The sequence below is a fragment of the Schistocerca piceifrons genome, chromosome 3 (assembly GCF_021461385.2).
Source record: "Schistocerca piceifrons isolate TAMUIC-IGC-003096 chromosome 3, iqSchPice1.1, whole genome shotgun sequence".
Taxonomy (NCBI): Eukaryota; Metazoa; Arthropoda; class Insecta; order Orthoptera; family Acrididae; genus Schistocerca; species Schistocerca piceifrons.
The window spans coordinates 566166483-566182333 of NC_060140.1; the positions used below are offsets into that span (position 1 = coordinate 566166483).

At 41.5% G+C, this 15851-nt stretch overlaps 1 protein-coding gene across 1 annotated transcript in view; it reads right to left on the minus strand.

Moving 5' to 3' along the window:
- The window catches only part of LOC124789913, a 97652-nt gene extending 90569 nt beyond the window's left edge, over nucleotides 1-7083 (minus strand). Inside the window, exon 1 of the mRNA XM_047257430.1 lies at nucleotides 6719-7083. Within this exon, the coding sequence (XP_047113386.1) occupies nucleotides 6719-7071 (353 nt within the window). The 5' untranslated portion in view covers nucleotides 7072-7083. The remainder of the gene's footprint in view (nucleotides 1-6718) is intronic.
- Nucleotides 7084-15851: the final 8768 nt, after the last annotated feature.

Genomic DNA, 15851 nt, shown 5'->3' on the forward strand with positions numbered 1-15851 from the left:
ATACTTTTGTTTCAAGTCTTATCCAGTGTACCGATGTTACGTCTCCGTTAAAGGCGCTGCAGTCTGGAACCGCAAGACCACTACGGTCGCAGGTTCGAATCCTGCCTCGGGCATGGATGTTTGTGATGTCCTTAGGTTAGTTAGGTTTAACTAGTTCTAAGTTCTAGGGGACTAATGACCTCAGCAATTGAGTCCCATAGTGCTCAGAGCCATTTGAACCATTTCGCCTCCGTTACCTACTCTATTTACAGTGTAGTTTCCTTGTTAGCCCATCCATAGTGTTTCCATGCACACAGGTCCAATAATTAGTGTTCCCCTTTTATTTAAAACTAATTCTTTAGAAAAGATCTTGTTTTCAGGAATGTTGCTGCAAGCTACTCTTATTCACAGTGTTCAAACACTTTTTACTTTATTTTAAAATATTTGATTCATGTGAACAATCCCTGGATCATATTAATAATTACATACCATTTTTTATGAGTGACATTACAATGAATGTTCTTTTATGAGGTTTTACTATGATTAAATTAATTAATTTTCCAACTCAGTCGAGCCTCGTGTTTGTCGTGTGGCTAGAGTTGGTGGCGACCGAATCTTTTACTTTGATTTTCAAGTCAAATAGCATTTCCATTTGCGTGTGTCTCTTTTAGCCATCTGAATATAGCTCATTGCTCCACTCATTTCATAAACACCACTTAAGTGCACGTCAGTTACACTCTAACCTCGCAGTGGCCGTTATACTTACACATCTTCCCATGAGGTAAGTGGCCAACTGTAATTAGATCACGGCCGAATTCACCAGCGTCAATTGAAATTAAGCAGATATTAAGATATTACCGTCTTAGTAAGTATTTTTGTTTGTTATTGAGCAGAAACATTATACGCTTAAAAAGCCATTAACTGTAGCTGATGATTTTGGATTCGGCTTTTAGTTGCTACATGTATTTTATCTCACAATACGTCTGGGAACCACGGGCTGCACGAATAGTTGATTCGAATAGCTGATAGAAATTCGACTACTGCTACCGTCTGGTAGAATATAACATCATATATGTCTTTGAAGAGCCTTTTCTCTAATGCCTCTCAATAATAGAACGACAACACATGAAATATTTCTCTTTTTGGAGAGAGTGCAGTGATAGACCATTACATACAACGAGGAAATTGGATAATTTTTTATTTCATCAGTCTCAGTTGCAAAATTATCCGATTTCATCAGTAGTGAACAGTTGCGGATCGACCATCCTATGGCAGCATACCTCGAATAAAAAATATTAAGTGCAATGTTGATGAAAATCATACAATGGAGAGGTGTCAGTTCGCCTCCACCTTGACACAGTTCATTTTTATTTTGATAATTCAGTTACTCTCTATTAGAGCCATGTTTAGAGAGATCGATTTAATTTTGATACTACGAGGGCCTGTTCAAAATTAATGCCTCCGAATTTTCTATATGGAGACTCTTATGGCTTTTTATATAACACAAGGATTATTAACATCTTTATTCTTCAAGTCTACATACTAGCGTTAGAGGGTTCAAAACTGCAGCGTGTAACATGGTAGAGCATAACGTAACTATATCGGCGCGTGAGAAATAGGGCGCTGCAACGGAGTTTCGATTTCAAGGAGTTCGACCACACAGACAACATCTTCTCTTTCAGCACGATGTTGCCAGCCCATAAACGAGTACTGCGATATCCGTAACAATACGATGCCTTGGGTTCACTGTCATCGATCATCCCCCATACAGTACCAACTTGGTCCTGTCCGATTTTCATCTGTTTCCAAAACTTACAGAACACTTTCGAGAACTTAACTTTGACAGAGATGAAGCGGTGCAAGCAGGGTGAGGTTGTGGTTCTGTCAACAAAGTGAAACAGTGATGCTATCAAGAAACTGGTTTCTCGTTGCATGAAATGCATTCGTCGCCAGGGTGACCATGATGAGAAATAAATATGTAGACATAAAAAATAAAGAAGTAGAATGTTCATAACGTTTGCTTTATTTAAAGAGCTTTAAGAGTTTTCGCACAAAAGATTAGGAGGTATTACTTTGCAACACGCCCTACAAATTGCAGTAATGATATCAGTGGTTGTAACTCAGGTTATCTTTTTCTACTTACTAACCTTCTCTATTCTGACTGGGACTCTGTAACTGTGCAGTGTCATTTTCTTGCGTACGAGGTCTGGAAAGCCAACAAGTGGCCACAGCGTAGACGGTGAGACAAGATTACCGCTACGAGGCTCTCTACGGCCACAGTCGGACTTGTGAGTCTCTGCTGACAAGGGGAGGAATAACAATTCTGGCCAAGTGGCGCTACTAAGCTGCCGACCCTTGTTGTTCTGTTCGATGCCCTCCTTGGGACCGCCACAAACGTTTACCATGAGCTGCAGAAATGCAAAGCACAACGCTTACGTATATGTAAAACGTTAAGCAAATAAATGGCCACTTTTAGAACTAGACCCTGGTACGTCAAAGGACTCTGCAAATGGCACTGTGCACAGTTCGGTGACTTTCAGAGAGCAATTTGAGTGAGAGAACCATTAGAAAAGCCGGACACAAACAAAGCCTAGTTACTTTGCTTGCTGTGCTTTTTCGCCACCGGGTGAAAGCACGTTGCGTGTTTCCTAGTGATACGAGCTATTCTCTCATCAATATGCAAGAACTGAGCTTGAGGTTTGGAGCCATCTTTCTGAAACTGGTGGGCTAAAAAGGACATTCAATGATGTGGTTTGGGACCCAGAATGTTTTTGAAACATCCGATTCATTGGAGAACACTTTTTTACACAGTTCTTTGGTGTGAGAATAACAGAAATTAACTATAACGCCATTGGCAGGTGCTGTGGAGAACTATTTCACTAGCTAATGATGTTTTCGGTGTGGAGCAGGGACAAGAGACGCGACTTCATTCTTAGGCATAGAGCAGTACAGACTGTGAGCAGATCTCTCTCTTGGGGAGGCGGAAGGACGCAATAGCAGCAAGCAGAACAACTTTGAAAGGCGATCTGAACATCGTCTGACGAGTTCCGTTGACAGCCACCTGCACCATTCTTGGTCTGCACGCAACAGTTACGTTGAGAATACCGAGTGGCATCGGCTGGTTAGGAAGGAGTGAAGATGGTTGTTTTCTGATACTTAGCTGAATTCGTGAAGGCTCATCCAAAACCGAACGAGGAAGAGTAGTTGTATGATATTTTCACTTCAGGTTAGTCTTATCTTACATCACTGCTTTTTTGCAGAGTGCATGTCTTATATAGGTAATATTCTAGGACGCTGACTACTTTTGATCCCCATTTTGCTTGACAAGTTAATTAACGCTAGTGTATCTCATAACTTATTCTTATTAGATGTTTCTTTTGTCATATGCTGAACTGAATCTTATATTAATGTCATTTATTGACCTACCAACAATGAATATGATAGAAATAAATTTAGGATTCACTTGGGCCAAGTTTAGAATCTATCGAATTCCTTTTGCATGCAGTATACCTTTATTGATTTTTTATAGGCCGATAACTACGACTCATTACGAGGACCACCCGTCTGATATCTTTATCCATTGTCTGACAGTTATTAATTTATTAGGTGAGTTCATTGTGGAGCGATATGCCTATCGGTAGCCTAACTGATGCAGAAGATAAAGGTGGATAAAGTAGCTGTCAAAGCCTAATCTAAAAAAATAATCCTGATATTCACCTTATATTTATTTTAATAACCACGGAAAATCTGAAGCAGGCTGGCGGAGTAGAATTTTGAATCTTGTTCCCATTATATGAGTCTAGTGATAGTATTGTTAAGCTTTTTAAGTTTGTGCGTGCCACATTTTATTGTTTTATCACAGTTCTTAAAAAAATTACGACAAGGAATTCAAAAAATGTATCTAAGCACTATGGAAATTAACATCTGAGGTCGTCAGTCCCCTAGACTTAGAAATACTTAAACCTAACTAACCTAAGGACATCACACACATCCATGCCCGAGGCAGGATTCGAACGTGCGACCGTAGCAGCAGCGCGGTTCCGGACTGAAGCGCCTACAACCGCTCGGTCACAGCATCAAAGGTATGCAAAATACAAATGATCTGTTTGCCGAGAGTCAAGACACTCACGTCCCCAAAGGAATGTCGGCCGAAAGTACGCATTGAGTATAGAATAGTTGCTTAATCACAGAATTTGAAATATGAACATTTCCGATGAATCTAGAGGGATTCTTACTGTGGTCAGATTTCCTTTAGGTCTGCTGCAATATTTGACTGCGCTTTGTCTTGACAAAATATTAGTTCAAGAGCATGAACTCAGTATTTATTATTTCACAGTATAAAAATATCAAAGGTAAGAATCGTTTCTTCTACTGCCTCAAGTGTTTAAATAACGCATCCTTCAGTAAATTACACTGAAACACTGCACCACGACTTCAGTACTCACTATAAAAAAACTACAATCGATGAAGAGTACAGGTAGAAGGAAATGGTGGTTTGTGGATCGGGTCTTATTTAGCAAATGGTGTTTCTAATGCTATTACCGACTACAGACGGATTTAATGCAATTTTACTGTATTCTGAGGCTGCTAATGAAAGCAAAGGAAGTGGTCGCTTTATTAGATATAGGCCTAATAAACAACCCAAATTTTCTACTGTTTTCTTTATCCTCGAATAGGGAGAGTAAATTAATTCTGAATTTCTGTATCATAATTTATAGTAACACGATCCACTCGTACTACAATGTGTAAGTAGGCTGTTTAGGTTTTCTTATTGGTAACGCCACGTAGCGCTCTGTATGACAATCACTGACTGTGCTGTGTGCAGTCTGTGGCTTGTTTGCATTGTTGTCTGCCATTGTAGTGTTGGGCAGCTGGATGTTAACAGCGCGTAGCGTTGCGCAGTTGGAGGTGAGCCGCCAGCAGTGGTGAATGTGGGGAGAGAGATGGCGAAATTTTGAGTGCGGATGATCTGGACGTGTGTCCATCAGAGACAGTAAATTTGTAAGACGCCTCTACCGCCTCTCTCTATCCATCTAATCCTTTTTCCACCCATCTTCCCTGTCCCTTCTACCTGTTCACCTTCTCCCGTTACGTTTATCTATCCATTTCCTCCTCCACGTCTACATCCCTCTCCTCCCATCCCTTGTTTCTGTCTCTTCTACCTTCCCTTTCTGTTCATGTTCTGCTCTTTCCTTTCCTTGCCCCTCTTCTCCTATGCCTCTCTTCGCCCCTCTCCTCCTCTTCCCTGCCTCTGTCAATTCTCCCTCCCCCTATCTGCGTCCTGCTCTCTTGCCTCATCGTTGTACGTCTTCTACTCCCCCCTCCCAATCCGTCCTACTCCCTCTCCCCTCTCTGAATTATCATCTCAACTCCAATGGGAGGATGCTGGTTCTTATCCCAACAGCATTTATTTTCAGATAGTAAGAAGTGTAACAAGTTTGGTTGAAAACGATGGAAGGGTTTAGGAGGAGCCTTTCGGGAATATGTAACACACTTCATACTTCATTATATTTGTATGCATATTTCACCTGTATCTTCAGTGAATTTCGCCCTGCAGTTTCATTTCCAAGCAACTCAGTAATAATGACTTCATATAATCTGAAGATTAGATGGGTAGATCATATAACTAATGAGGAGGTATTGAATAGGATTGGGGAGAAGAGAAGTTTGTGGCACAACTTGACTAGAAGAAGGGATCGGTTGGTAGGACATGTTCTGAGGTATCAAGGGATCACCAATTTAGTATTGGAGGGCAGCGTGGAGGGTAAAATTCGTAGAGGGAGACCAAGAGATGAATACACTAAGCAGATTCAGAAGTACGTAGGTTGCAGTAGGTACTGGGAGATGAAGAAGCTTGCACAGGATAGAGTAGCATGAAGAGCTGCATCAAACCAGTCTCAGGACAACATATCCTTACCCATGTGTCGTACATTTATATAATTTTGGAGGTATATCCTGTGGTATATATAGGTATTATCTGCGAAATATGTTGCGAATAGAGTTAGTAGTAAAGAAGTAATAAATTTAAACGCCACACCTGATGCGGCCCTTTTACTGCTTGAATAGAGAATATGTAGAAAGTGATATACTTCTTCATTTTCATTACTTTGTGGAGGGCGAGGAGTGTCAGAAAAAGTCTCTTAAAGGTTAGAAATTATTTGTAAAGTTTGTTGTAAGTCACTAACTGCTCTCATTCTGAAATATTCAACGAATATAGTCTCGCTATTTGCATTTAGTGAGCTTGAATAATTTTTAACCACCACCTCACTCTTCTGAGAGGGAGTGGTTTTTACTCCCTTCCCACACAGTAAGTGCTATGTACATCAAATATGGTTGAAATTGGTGGTTTAGGAGGAGATATGAAACAAACATAAATGCATACATACGAACGTACATACAAATGTACACACCTACATGAATTTTTTTAGTACGTATGGATTCTGTGAGTGTAGTTCCAAGAGTCAGGCAACATATTAAATCCTCCTTTATACAACTCGAGAAATGACCGCGACGAAATAATCAGATGGAGCAAAGCTCATACGGGCTCTTCGTTGATCGTTCTCCCCAGAATCAATCGCGAATGGTAAGGACTAGGGTCGAAGTGGAACCACAGGTATGTTTCTTCACACACCGTAAGGTGTCTCGCACAGTACACAGAGTAAATAATATAGAGAGCGTATATGACCAAAAACTCGTCCAGAGAGAAAATGACCAGCTGACTGTTGGCTAGTGTACATACCTGCTGACGGCGGACTGGTCTTTGTAAATGGCAGAGGCGGGCAGAACGCCCGGGGTCTCGGGGTAGGCGAACGTCCCGCTCGGGTAGCTGCTCTCAGCGGCGTCCAGGTTGTCCTTGAACTCGAAATCCTCCAAGTTGGCGGCGCCGCCCGCGCCGCCGCCGTTGGAGCCGGAGGCGCTGGAGGCGGACGCGAACGTGGAGACACCCCTGTTGAGCACCTTGCCCAGGCCGCCCAGTAGGGAGGGTAGGAACATGGCGATCAGGATGGACTTGGCGATCTGCGCGCCGATCAGCACCGGCAGCAACAGCTTCTTCAGAGCGAACGCCAGGAAGCCCAGCCCAAAGCCAGCCATGAACGAGCTCTTACCGGCCACCTCCGTCCCTGAAAAAACGCAACACTCCAGCTAGGTACATGTTTCGTAAAACATCAGTAAGTTTTTTATCGAAATGTAAAATATTCAGTTTACAGGCTTTGTATATGAGGGGTAGGCAAAAACTTTTACTATCACTTTGACGGGCAACGGCCTTGCCGCAGTGGATACACCGGTTCCCGTGAGATCACCGAAGTTAAGCGCTGTCGCGTGTGGCCGACAGTTGGATGGGTGACCATCCAGGCCGCCATGCGCTGTTGCCATTTTTCGGGGTGCACTCAGCCTCGTGATGCCAATTGAGCAGCTACTCGACCGAACAGTAGCGGCTCCGGTCAAAGAAAACCATCGTAACGACCAGGAGAGCGGTGTGCTGACCACACGCCCCTCCCATCCTCATCCTAAACTGAGGATGAACGGCGGTCGGATGGTCCCGATGGGCCACTTGTGGCCTGAAGACGGAGTGCTATCACATCGATAAAATAAATGTACGTAATAAATGTTTTATATGTCTTCAGTTCTGGTACACACTGTAAAACATTTTTAAATCCTGTGACACTGCTGGTAGCTCACACGTAACACCATACTGTGCACGAAGAATACCACCTTTCTTCTTAGATTTTTTGATGTTAAGTTAATCTCGAAAAGCGTCTTGTGTAGATTTTTCTAGCGGCCTAATCAGCAGTGTTAAAAGTTTGAAAATTTTTGTTAGACCGTGGTCGAAATCCTCCTACGCGACTTCATGTTGCACCTAAAAAGCACATAGTAACATCAGCGCCACAATGCCGTAGTACGTAGCGTTTTTTTCTTTTTTTGTTTTTAAATTGCGGGGGCCATCAGTCTTTTGCCTTGTTTGATGTGACCCGCTAGTTTTCTCTCCAGTGCCAGCCTCTTCATCTCAGCGTAGCACTTATCCGCAAATCGTTACTTATTTGTGGGATGTATTTCAATCTCTGTCTTTTTCCACAATTTTTACTCTCTACAGCTGTCTCTAGTACCGTGGAAGTTATTCTCTGATGTCTTAGCGCTTGTCTTATCATACTGTTCCTCCTCCTTGTCGGCGTTTTCCACACATTTGTATCCTCGCCGATCGTGCAGAGAAAATCATCATTATTTATCTAATCAGTTCACCTAATTTTCAATATCATTCTATAGTACGACATCTCAAACGCTTCATTCTCTTCATCTCCGGTCCCCCACTATTCGTGATTCACTACCATACAATACTGTTCAAATGGTTCAAATGGCTCTAAGCACTATGTGACTTAACTTCTGAAGTCATCAGTCCCCTAGAACTTAGAACTACTTAAACCTAACTAACCTAAGGACAACACACACATCCATGCCCGTGGCAGGATTCGAACCTGCGACCGTAGCGGTCGCGCGGTTCCAGACTGTAGCGCCTAGAACCGCTCGGTCACCCTTGCCGGCACACAATGCTGTGCTCCATATATACAGTACTGGCCATTAAAATTGATACACCACAAAGATGACGTGCTACAGACGAGAAATTTAACCGACAAGAAGAAGATGCTGTGACATGCAAATGATTAGCTTTTCAGAGCATTCACACAAGGTTGGCGCCGTTGGCGACACCTACAACGTGCTGACATGAGGAAAGTTTCCAACCGATTTCTCATACACAAACAGCAGTTGACCGGCGTTGCCTGGTGAAACGTTGTTGTGATGCCTCGTTTAACGGATCGTGCAGCCACGTCTCGATCCCTGAGTCAACAGAGGGGGACGTTTGCAAGACAACAACCATCTGCACGAACAATTCGACGACGTTTGCAGCAGCATGGATTATCAGCTCGGAGACCCTGGCTGCGGTTACCCTTGACGCTGCATCACAGAGAGGAGCGCCTGCGATGGTGTAGGCCTACTTAACGACGGACCTGGGTGCACGAATGGCAAAACGTCATTTTTTTCGGATGAATCCAGGTTCTGTTTACAGCATCATGATGGTCGCATCCGTGTTTGGCGACATCGCGGTGAACGCACATTGGAAGCGTGTTTTCGTCATCGCCATACTGGCGTATCACCCAGCGTGATGGTATGGGGTGACATTAGTTACACGTTTCGGTCACCTTGTGTTCGCACTGACGGCACTTTGAACAGTGGACGTTACATTTCAGATGTGTTACGACCCGTGACTCTACCCTGCATTCGACCCCTGCGAAACCTTACATTTCAGCAGGATAATGTACAACCGCATGTTGCAGGTCCTGTACAGGCCTTTCTGGATACAGAAAATGTTCGAATGCTGCCCTGGCCAGCATATTCTCCACATCTCTCACCAACTGAAAACGCCGGTCAATGGTGGCCGAGCAACTGGCTCGTCACAACACGCCAGTTACTGCTCTTGATGAACTGCGGTATCGTGTTGAAGCTGCATGGGCAACTGTACCTTTACACGCCATCCAAGCTCTGTTTGACTGAATGCCCAGGCGTATCAAGGCCATTATTACGGCCAGAGTTGGTTGTTCTGGGTACTGATTTCTCAGGATCTATGCACCCAAATTGCGTGAAAATGTAATCACATGTCAGTTCTAATATAATATATTTGTCCAATGAATACCCGTTTATCATCTGCATCTCTTCTCGGTGTAGCAATTTTATTGGCCAGTGGTGTATATTATCAGAAATTTCTTCCTCAAATTCTGTTCGATACTAGTAGATTTCTTCTGACCAGGAATTTTTTCTTCATTTCTGGTAGTCTGCTTTTAATGTTACCCTTGCTTTGTCCGTTATGCGTTATTTTCCTTCCAAGGTAGCAGAATCTCTTAACTTTCGTGACCCCAATGTTGATGTTGATTTCATCACTAAGCACGTTTATGCTAATTCTTATTGTATTGACTTTTCTTGCGTTTACTCTCAATCCATTTTGTTACTCCGTCAATTTTTCATTCAGTTTTGTTCCTTTCCTTAAAATTTTTCTCATGGCATTACAATCTTTCGTGGGTTTTCACCTCTTCAACAAGTTTCCTCCGTACTGCCCACTCCCGCGTGGTTCTGCGCCACCCTGTTAGAGATTTTATATCTTCTTCCACATTGCCTAGCCATCGCTTTCGTGGCTTTACTTTCTTACTCCGGTAAGCCCCATTCAAAAACCACTGTGGCCCTTCTTTCAATTTTCAAGCAAGGCAGTTGTGTTACTTTTTAGTAATCGTATGTCAGCTCCTTGTATGAGGTGTTCCAGCTGTCTTCATCTATAAAAACCAATTCATTAATTTATTAATTTCTGTTATTTCTGTATTATTGATCTTTGTTCCTTTGTGGATGTGATGTGATAAATATGGTGCAGTAATGGAAATTAATAAACAAATGTCCCTCAGTCAAAGCTTAGTACTAAATGACTAGGCACAGTTAACTTACTTACCACTTCTAACTGCATATACTGCTCATGATCGCATCCAGGCCATATTTACTCCTCTTACTCATATGCCCCATTTCTTTTATTTCCGTTAGCATAATTTCTCTTGCATTGTAAACAATATTTTTACTTTATATAATCATAGCTGCTTTGCTCACCTGCTTAATAGCACTATTTTATCTCGGAAAACGGATAAATACATGTAGAAAATTTTGAAGTTTGTTGGATATCTGGATCTTAGGGATATAACTTTAAAAAGCAGCCATTTTCTGTACCTAGACGTCTTGGAATTCCCATTTTGATTCTGGTCTGTTGATGCTGGCGAAAATATGATAAAAAACCATTTTCTTTTGTTTCCCGAGGAACCGCTCATTAACTTACGGTGCTTTCTTTAGTTCCATCAAGCCCTCTGTTGACCACATCGAATGCAAAAACAACCAACCGATTTGCTCCATGTACACTTGACAGCAAAAAAAGTGGGTCACTGCCGAATACAACCAACATAACGTAGCTATGTTGCAAGTCCTCTAAACACCAAAACCCCATGGGGTACAGTCGTTTGACTACACACAATGGGTACCGCAAGAGACTACTAAGAGACCAAAGGTCTTTATGGCAGTCAGTCTAAGCATCAACTAATATCGTCATACAATACATATTAGAAATATATTCTTAGCGATGAGACACCCCATAAAACTTATAAACTAACCTTAATTACAACAAGTGACATTCCAAAAGTTCTGAAAAAACGGATTATTTTACATATATTGTACAGTAATCCTTAGTCAAAATTAAATACTTGAGACAATATATGGAGTTACAAAGCTGTACGGCAATTGGAAAATAGTTTTTCGCTCTCTAAAAGGTTCTCCATCCACATGCTGAAGGTCGCTCAACGGCGAGTGGCTCTGGAAACTGGATATTGGACGAACCAGTAGAAAATCGCGATTAACGGCAACAAGCACTCTAAGGAAATCTCAACATTAACAGCGAATCACCAGTAATATTATTGTTCTCGTAACACATCAACAGCTACATGTACACAAATTTGAATGACCAACGTCGTCGTTCTGGACCTGGATTCAAACCAAGCACCTATAGCCATTGCTAACTAAGCTAGGCTTTGTTTGTGCCTTATTGAGACCGGATCACCAGGCGTAAGAGACGTGAAGTATAGACGTTTGCACCAGTATCAGTTATCAATTCAGATCCTGAAAATAAACGACGAAAATGTTTGTACTGAACTGGGAATCCTGGCATAACAGTTACTGTCCTGGGAATTACCCCCAACGACGTTTAATATGGTGTCATTCACATGGAACAAGGTATGCTCATGTTTGAAACTGAAATGCCATCATATAAAGCTTGTGACAGGGATGCGAACCCAGCACCTAATAGGATTGTTAACGAATTACAGTCATGCTCAAAAGTATCCGAACGACCTGTATTGCATTTCGCCAAATTCCCATGCAATCCACATAACACAGTTGTCTAGCAGGTCCTCTAATCGCTCCTTGATACAGTCATTTGACTATTGAAAATGGTTCCAACAAGGCACCACTAGAAAACACTGCTCTGTATCGCAATAACTCAGGATGTAAAGTAATACCACGATACTAAAAATATCAGGTAACACCTCATCACAGTTAAAACTGTCCTTAAGGCTTATAAGCTCGCATTTATTGCAATAACTGACACACCTGAAATGTTAGCACTCTCATTATTACGTCAAATAGGTAATGCACGTAGTAAGTTCGTCGAATTCATCATTTCCTCTTCAAAGTAACATACCGTACTTATTATTTAACACAAAATGACATTAAAAATTTACTGTTATAGTTCGCGGTTCCAGCCTCGCTGAATGTAGCGTTTTTATCCCTTCTGTGTAAGAGCTGCAAGCAGTCAGATCAAACATCCATAAGGAAATCGTAAGAAAATACTTTCAGTTCATAGTGCAATGGTGAAAAACTTACAATGCTGCACAACAGTCCAAATAAATTGACAAATTGTTAAAAATTTAAGTTATTCACGAGCAGCTAGTTGATGACACGACGAACCGACTCGTTCTGCATATGGATTCAAACCTAGGTCATGCAAACTAAGATTTCGTGACTGACGGAAATTAACAGTCATTCCTGACTAGGCATAAAGAGAGTGATATACCTCGATTTTAGACAGTATCAGTTAACAAATATGAACTTTAAATTACAAAACGTAAACATTTTTAACGGTCGCGAATTCCTACCCAGCATCTATTGTCCCTGTTAACGAACTACAACATACGTTAAATACTGCTTCTTCACAAGTAACTTACTTGAAATGCAGTGAGGTTAAGCTTTGTGTTGGACAGGGATTCGAACCCAGAACCTAATCGGATTGTTATCGAAGCATATTCATAATTTCATTTCAAGCCCTATCACGTGCACACCGGCCTGCTAGTGAAAATTAACGTGCATTTTTAATGTCTGTTCATGTTGCCAACAATTTCTGGACAAACACGCACACATCTTACTGTTGGTGAGTAAGCAATTGATACTTAAGCAATATTCGTGGACAATAATGAAGAACGATAGGAGTGCGGTTCGATTGTCGCTCAGGCACAAAAATTTGTGTCCTTAATTTAGATTAAACACCTAGCAGCTGGCAAGAAAAACCTATACGTAACATTTGATTTACTTAGTTAACAATCCGATTACGTCTTGGGTTTGTATCTCCGTCGCAGAACTTCACATCATGCGCTTCATCTTTAAATTCATACACACTTCGTTACTTCTGAATTGAGGTATATCAGGCATCTTTAATGGTTAGTTAACAGGGATGAAAGGGTCTTGATAGGAGTCCCGGTTTATTACAAAAACTGTCGTCTTTTATTTTCAAGTTTAGAGTTGGTTACTGATATAGGCGAAAATTTCGGTACTTCATGACTCTTCATGGTTAGTCAGCAATATGATATGATTAGATTAGATTAGATTAATACTTGTTCCATAGATCATGAATACGACATTTCGTAATGATGTGGAACGAGTCATTTTAATGAAAGATTTCTTTACATACCAGTATTCAATTTCTTTACAACAATTTTTTATCCTCTCTCTCTCTCTCTCTCTCTCTCTCTCACACACACACACACACACACACACACACACACACACACACACATTCTCTTTTAATTTTTATTTGTTTGTTGTGCTCGACTATCGGCGAGACACGGAAACGTCCCTGAATAAGTTTCTTGGTTTTGAGTACAGTTACGAAAGAAATATAAAAACAACTATGAGAGTTACTGATTTATGATGCTTAGTAGCAGTCAGTCCTGGGTATTATTAGCAACTAAGCTCCAGTCCCTAAACCTATTTACAGAAGTGCGAATCAGACGCATTACGTATTCCAGGCCGTAGCAGCTGTGTCTTTGAGGCACCAGCTATGCTCACTTCCCAGCCCGCTGTAGGATCACATCGGTTCGTCTTCTTCCTGCTGGTAATGTAACTGAGATTTGGCAACAACGCAAGGTATGTTTGGCAATTCTGTGATCGACGAGTTACTTCCTGGTGTGCATGGAATTAAGCCTCAAAGTTCACTTGAGTTCTCGTGTCATTTCGATTGAATAACCTGAGTTGTTATCTCTTGAGGTGTAACAGAAGATTGTAAATTTACGGTTTTCAGCCCAGCAAAGTCACTGAACGTGGCAATCGCAACTAATCTCGTCCTGTAAATAGCGGTTTACGAGTTCTAGCCACTATTGGCCTCGTAAGAGGAAAGCGCAAACCATATCTATCCGCTAGGTCTGTGTTGACGTGCTAACTGTGGAAACGCGACTGTTATAGTTCGCGGTTCCAGCCTCGCTGAATGTAACGTTTTTATCCCTTCTGTGTAAGAGCTGCAAGCAGTCAGATCAAACATCGATAAGCAAGTCGTAAGAAAATGCTTTCAGCTCATAGTGCAGTGGTGAAAAACGTACAATTCTGCACAACAGGTAACGCCTCTTTCCGCTGCTGACAAGCAAATTTTGGGTTTCTAGGAATACGTAACTTTATTTATGAAATGCCACATTTGCATACCTGTTGAGTATGAGACAGCATACCACTTAAACAAAGACCCAATCGAAATCTAAGTGAATAGTGTTTTACTAATTCGTGCAGATAGAGGCACGCTTGTGTACAGATACTCAGTTTTGTTAAAACAGACTTTCGTCGTAAGGTTATCGTGGGTAGTTTTATTTCATTTCTTACAACGCAGTACACAGTTTTCGTAAGGTTTCTTTTAGTGTTGTTAAAACAATACTAAACATGAGAGAGAAATTAATCATCAACGATATATGCGAATTCTCTGATGTTATCTATAACAGTCTGACAATGCACATGCAATTTATTGATTACATGCTTGTAGAAAACTTGTTCTGAGTTAAAGCTGTCAAACAAGGTTTGAAGAAGAATAAAATGCCACTACCAGACGACAGCTAATGTAGGAAATACTTTTCTATTTTGGCACGATGCGTTCTCCCCATACATAATACAAAAGCTTCGAGCGCATCTGCTACTTGGCTGTCTATTAAACCTGAAAAGAACAAAATGACGCAGAAGTTAGCCTTTTTTCCACATGCGACTATTTTGGGTTGAGAAGTGAAGAGAATTATGTTCAAAGTTCCATTAAATTGATAACTTCAGCAGACAGCAGAATTGCGTTTAAAAAAAATGTAGTAGCGAATATAATAGAACACGCGACGTCTTATCGACGGTGCGCGATGCTTACCGTTACGCTACTATCTGTGACGTAGCTACAGCACCTTTGGAAGTGAACAACAGTTCCTCCAGAACTTCGGCATTCCACAGTGCTGTGAGATAATGCATATGGCCGGATATAGACTTCTGAGAGACAGACAGTTACAGCATTTCTTTTGCACTGCACGATGGTTTCAACAAACAGATAGCGCAATAGAGTAGCTCAAATGGAAAGGAACACTTTCATTCGTTGTCAACACTAACGATTCTGACGTTTTTGACTTCCAGTGAGACACAGAACTATTTGCGAGATCACTGTAAGTTCAAAGATGTTATTCCAAGCTGCTGATGGAGAAAAATTCGTTAGCTGACGTCTCTTTGTGTGTAGTCAACAACGATATGTGTGGGGTTCGATTCCTAGTCAGCACTGAACTCTTTGTCATATTATTTCTAGTTCAAACATGCTCACATGTCGCTGCTGGTGTAACAAACGCATACTTAACGTTCCTTTTCTCTAGAATATAACAGCGATATGTGCCGGGTTGGAGTCCTGGGGAGGAAAAAATTAATGTTTCGTCTCGTCATTTCAGTTAATACATCTAGCTACTGCCGAGAAAATTCGATATGTCAAAGTTGATTGTGCTTCGATAACAATCCGATTAGGTTCTGGGTTC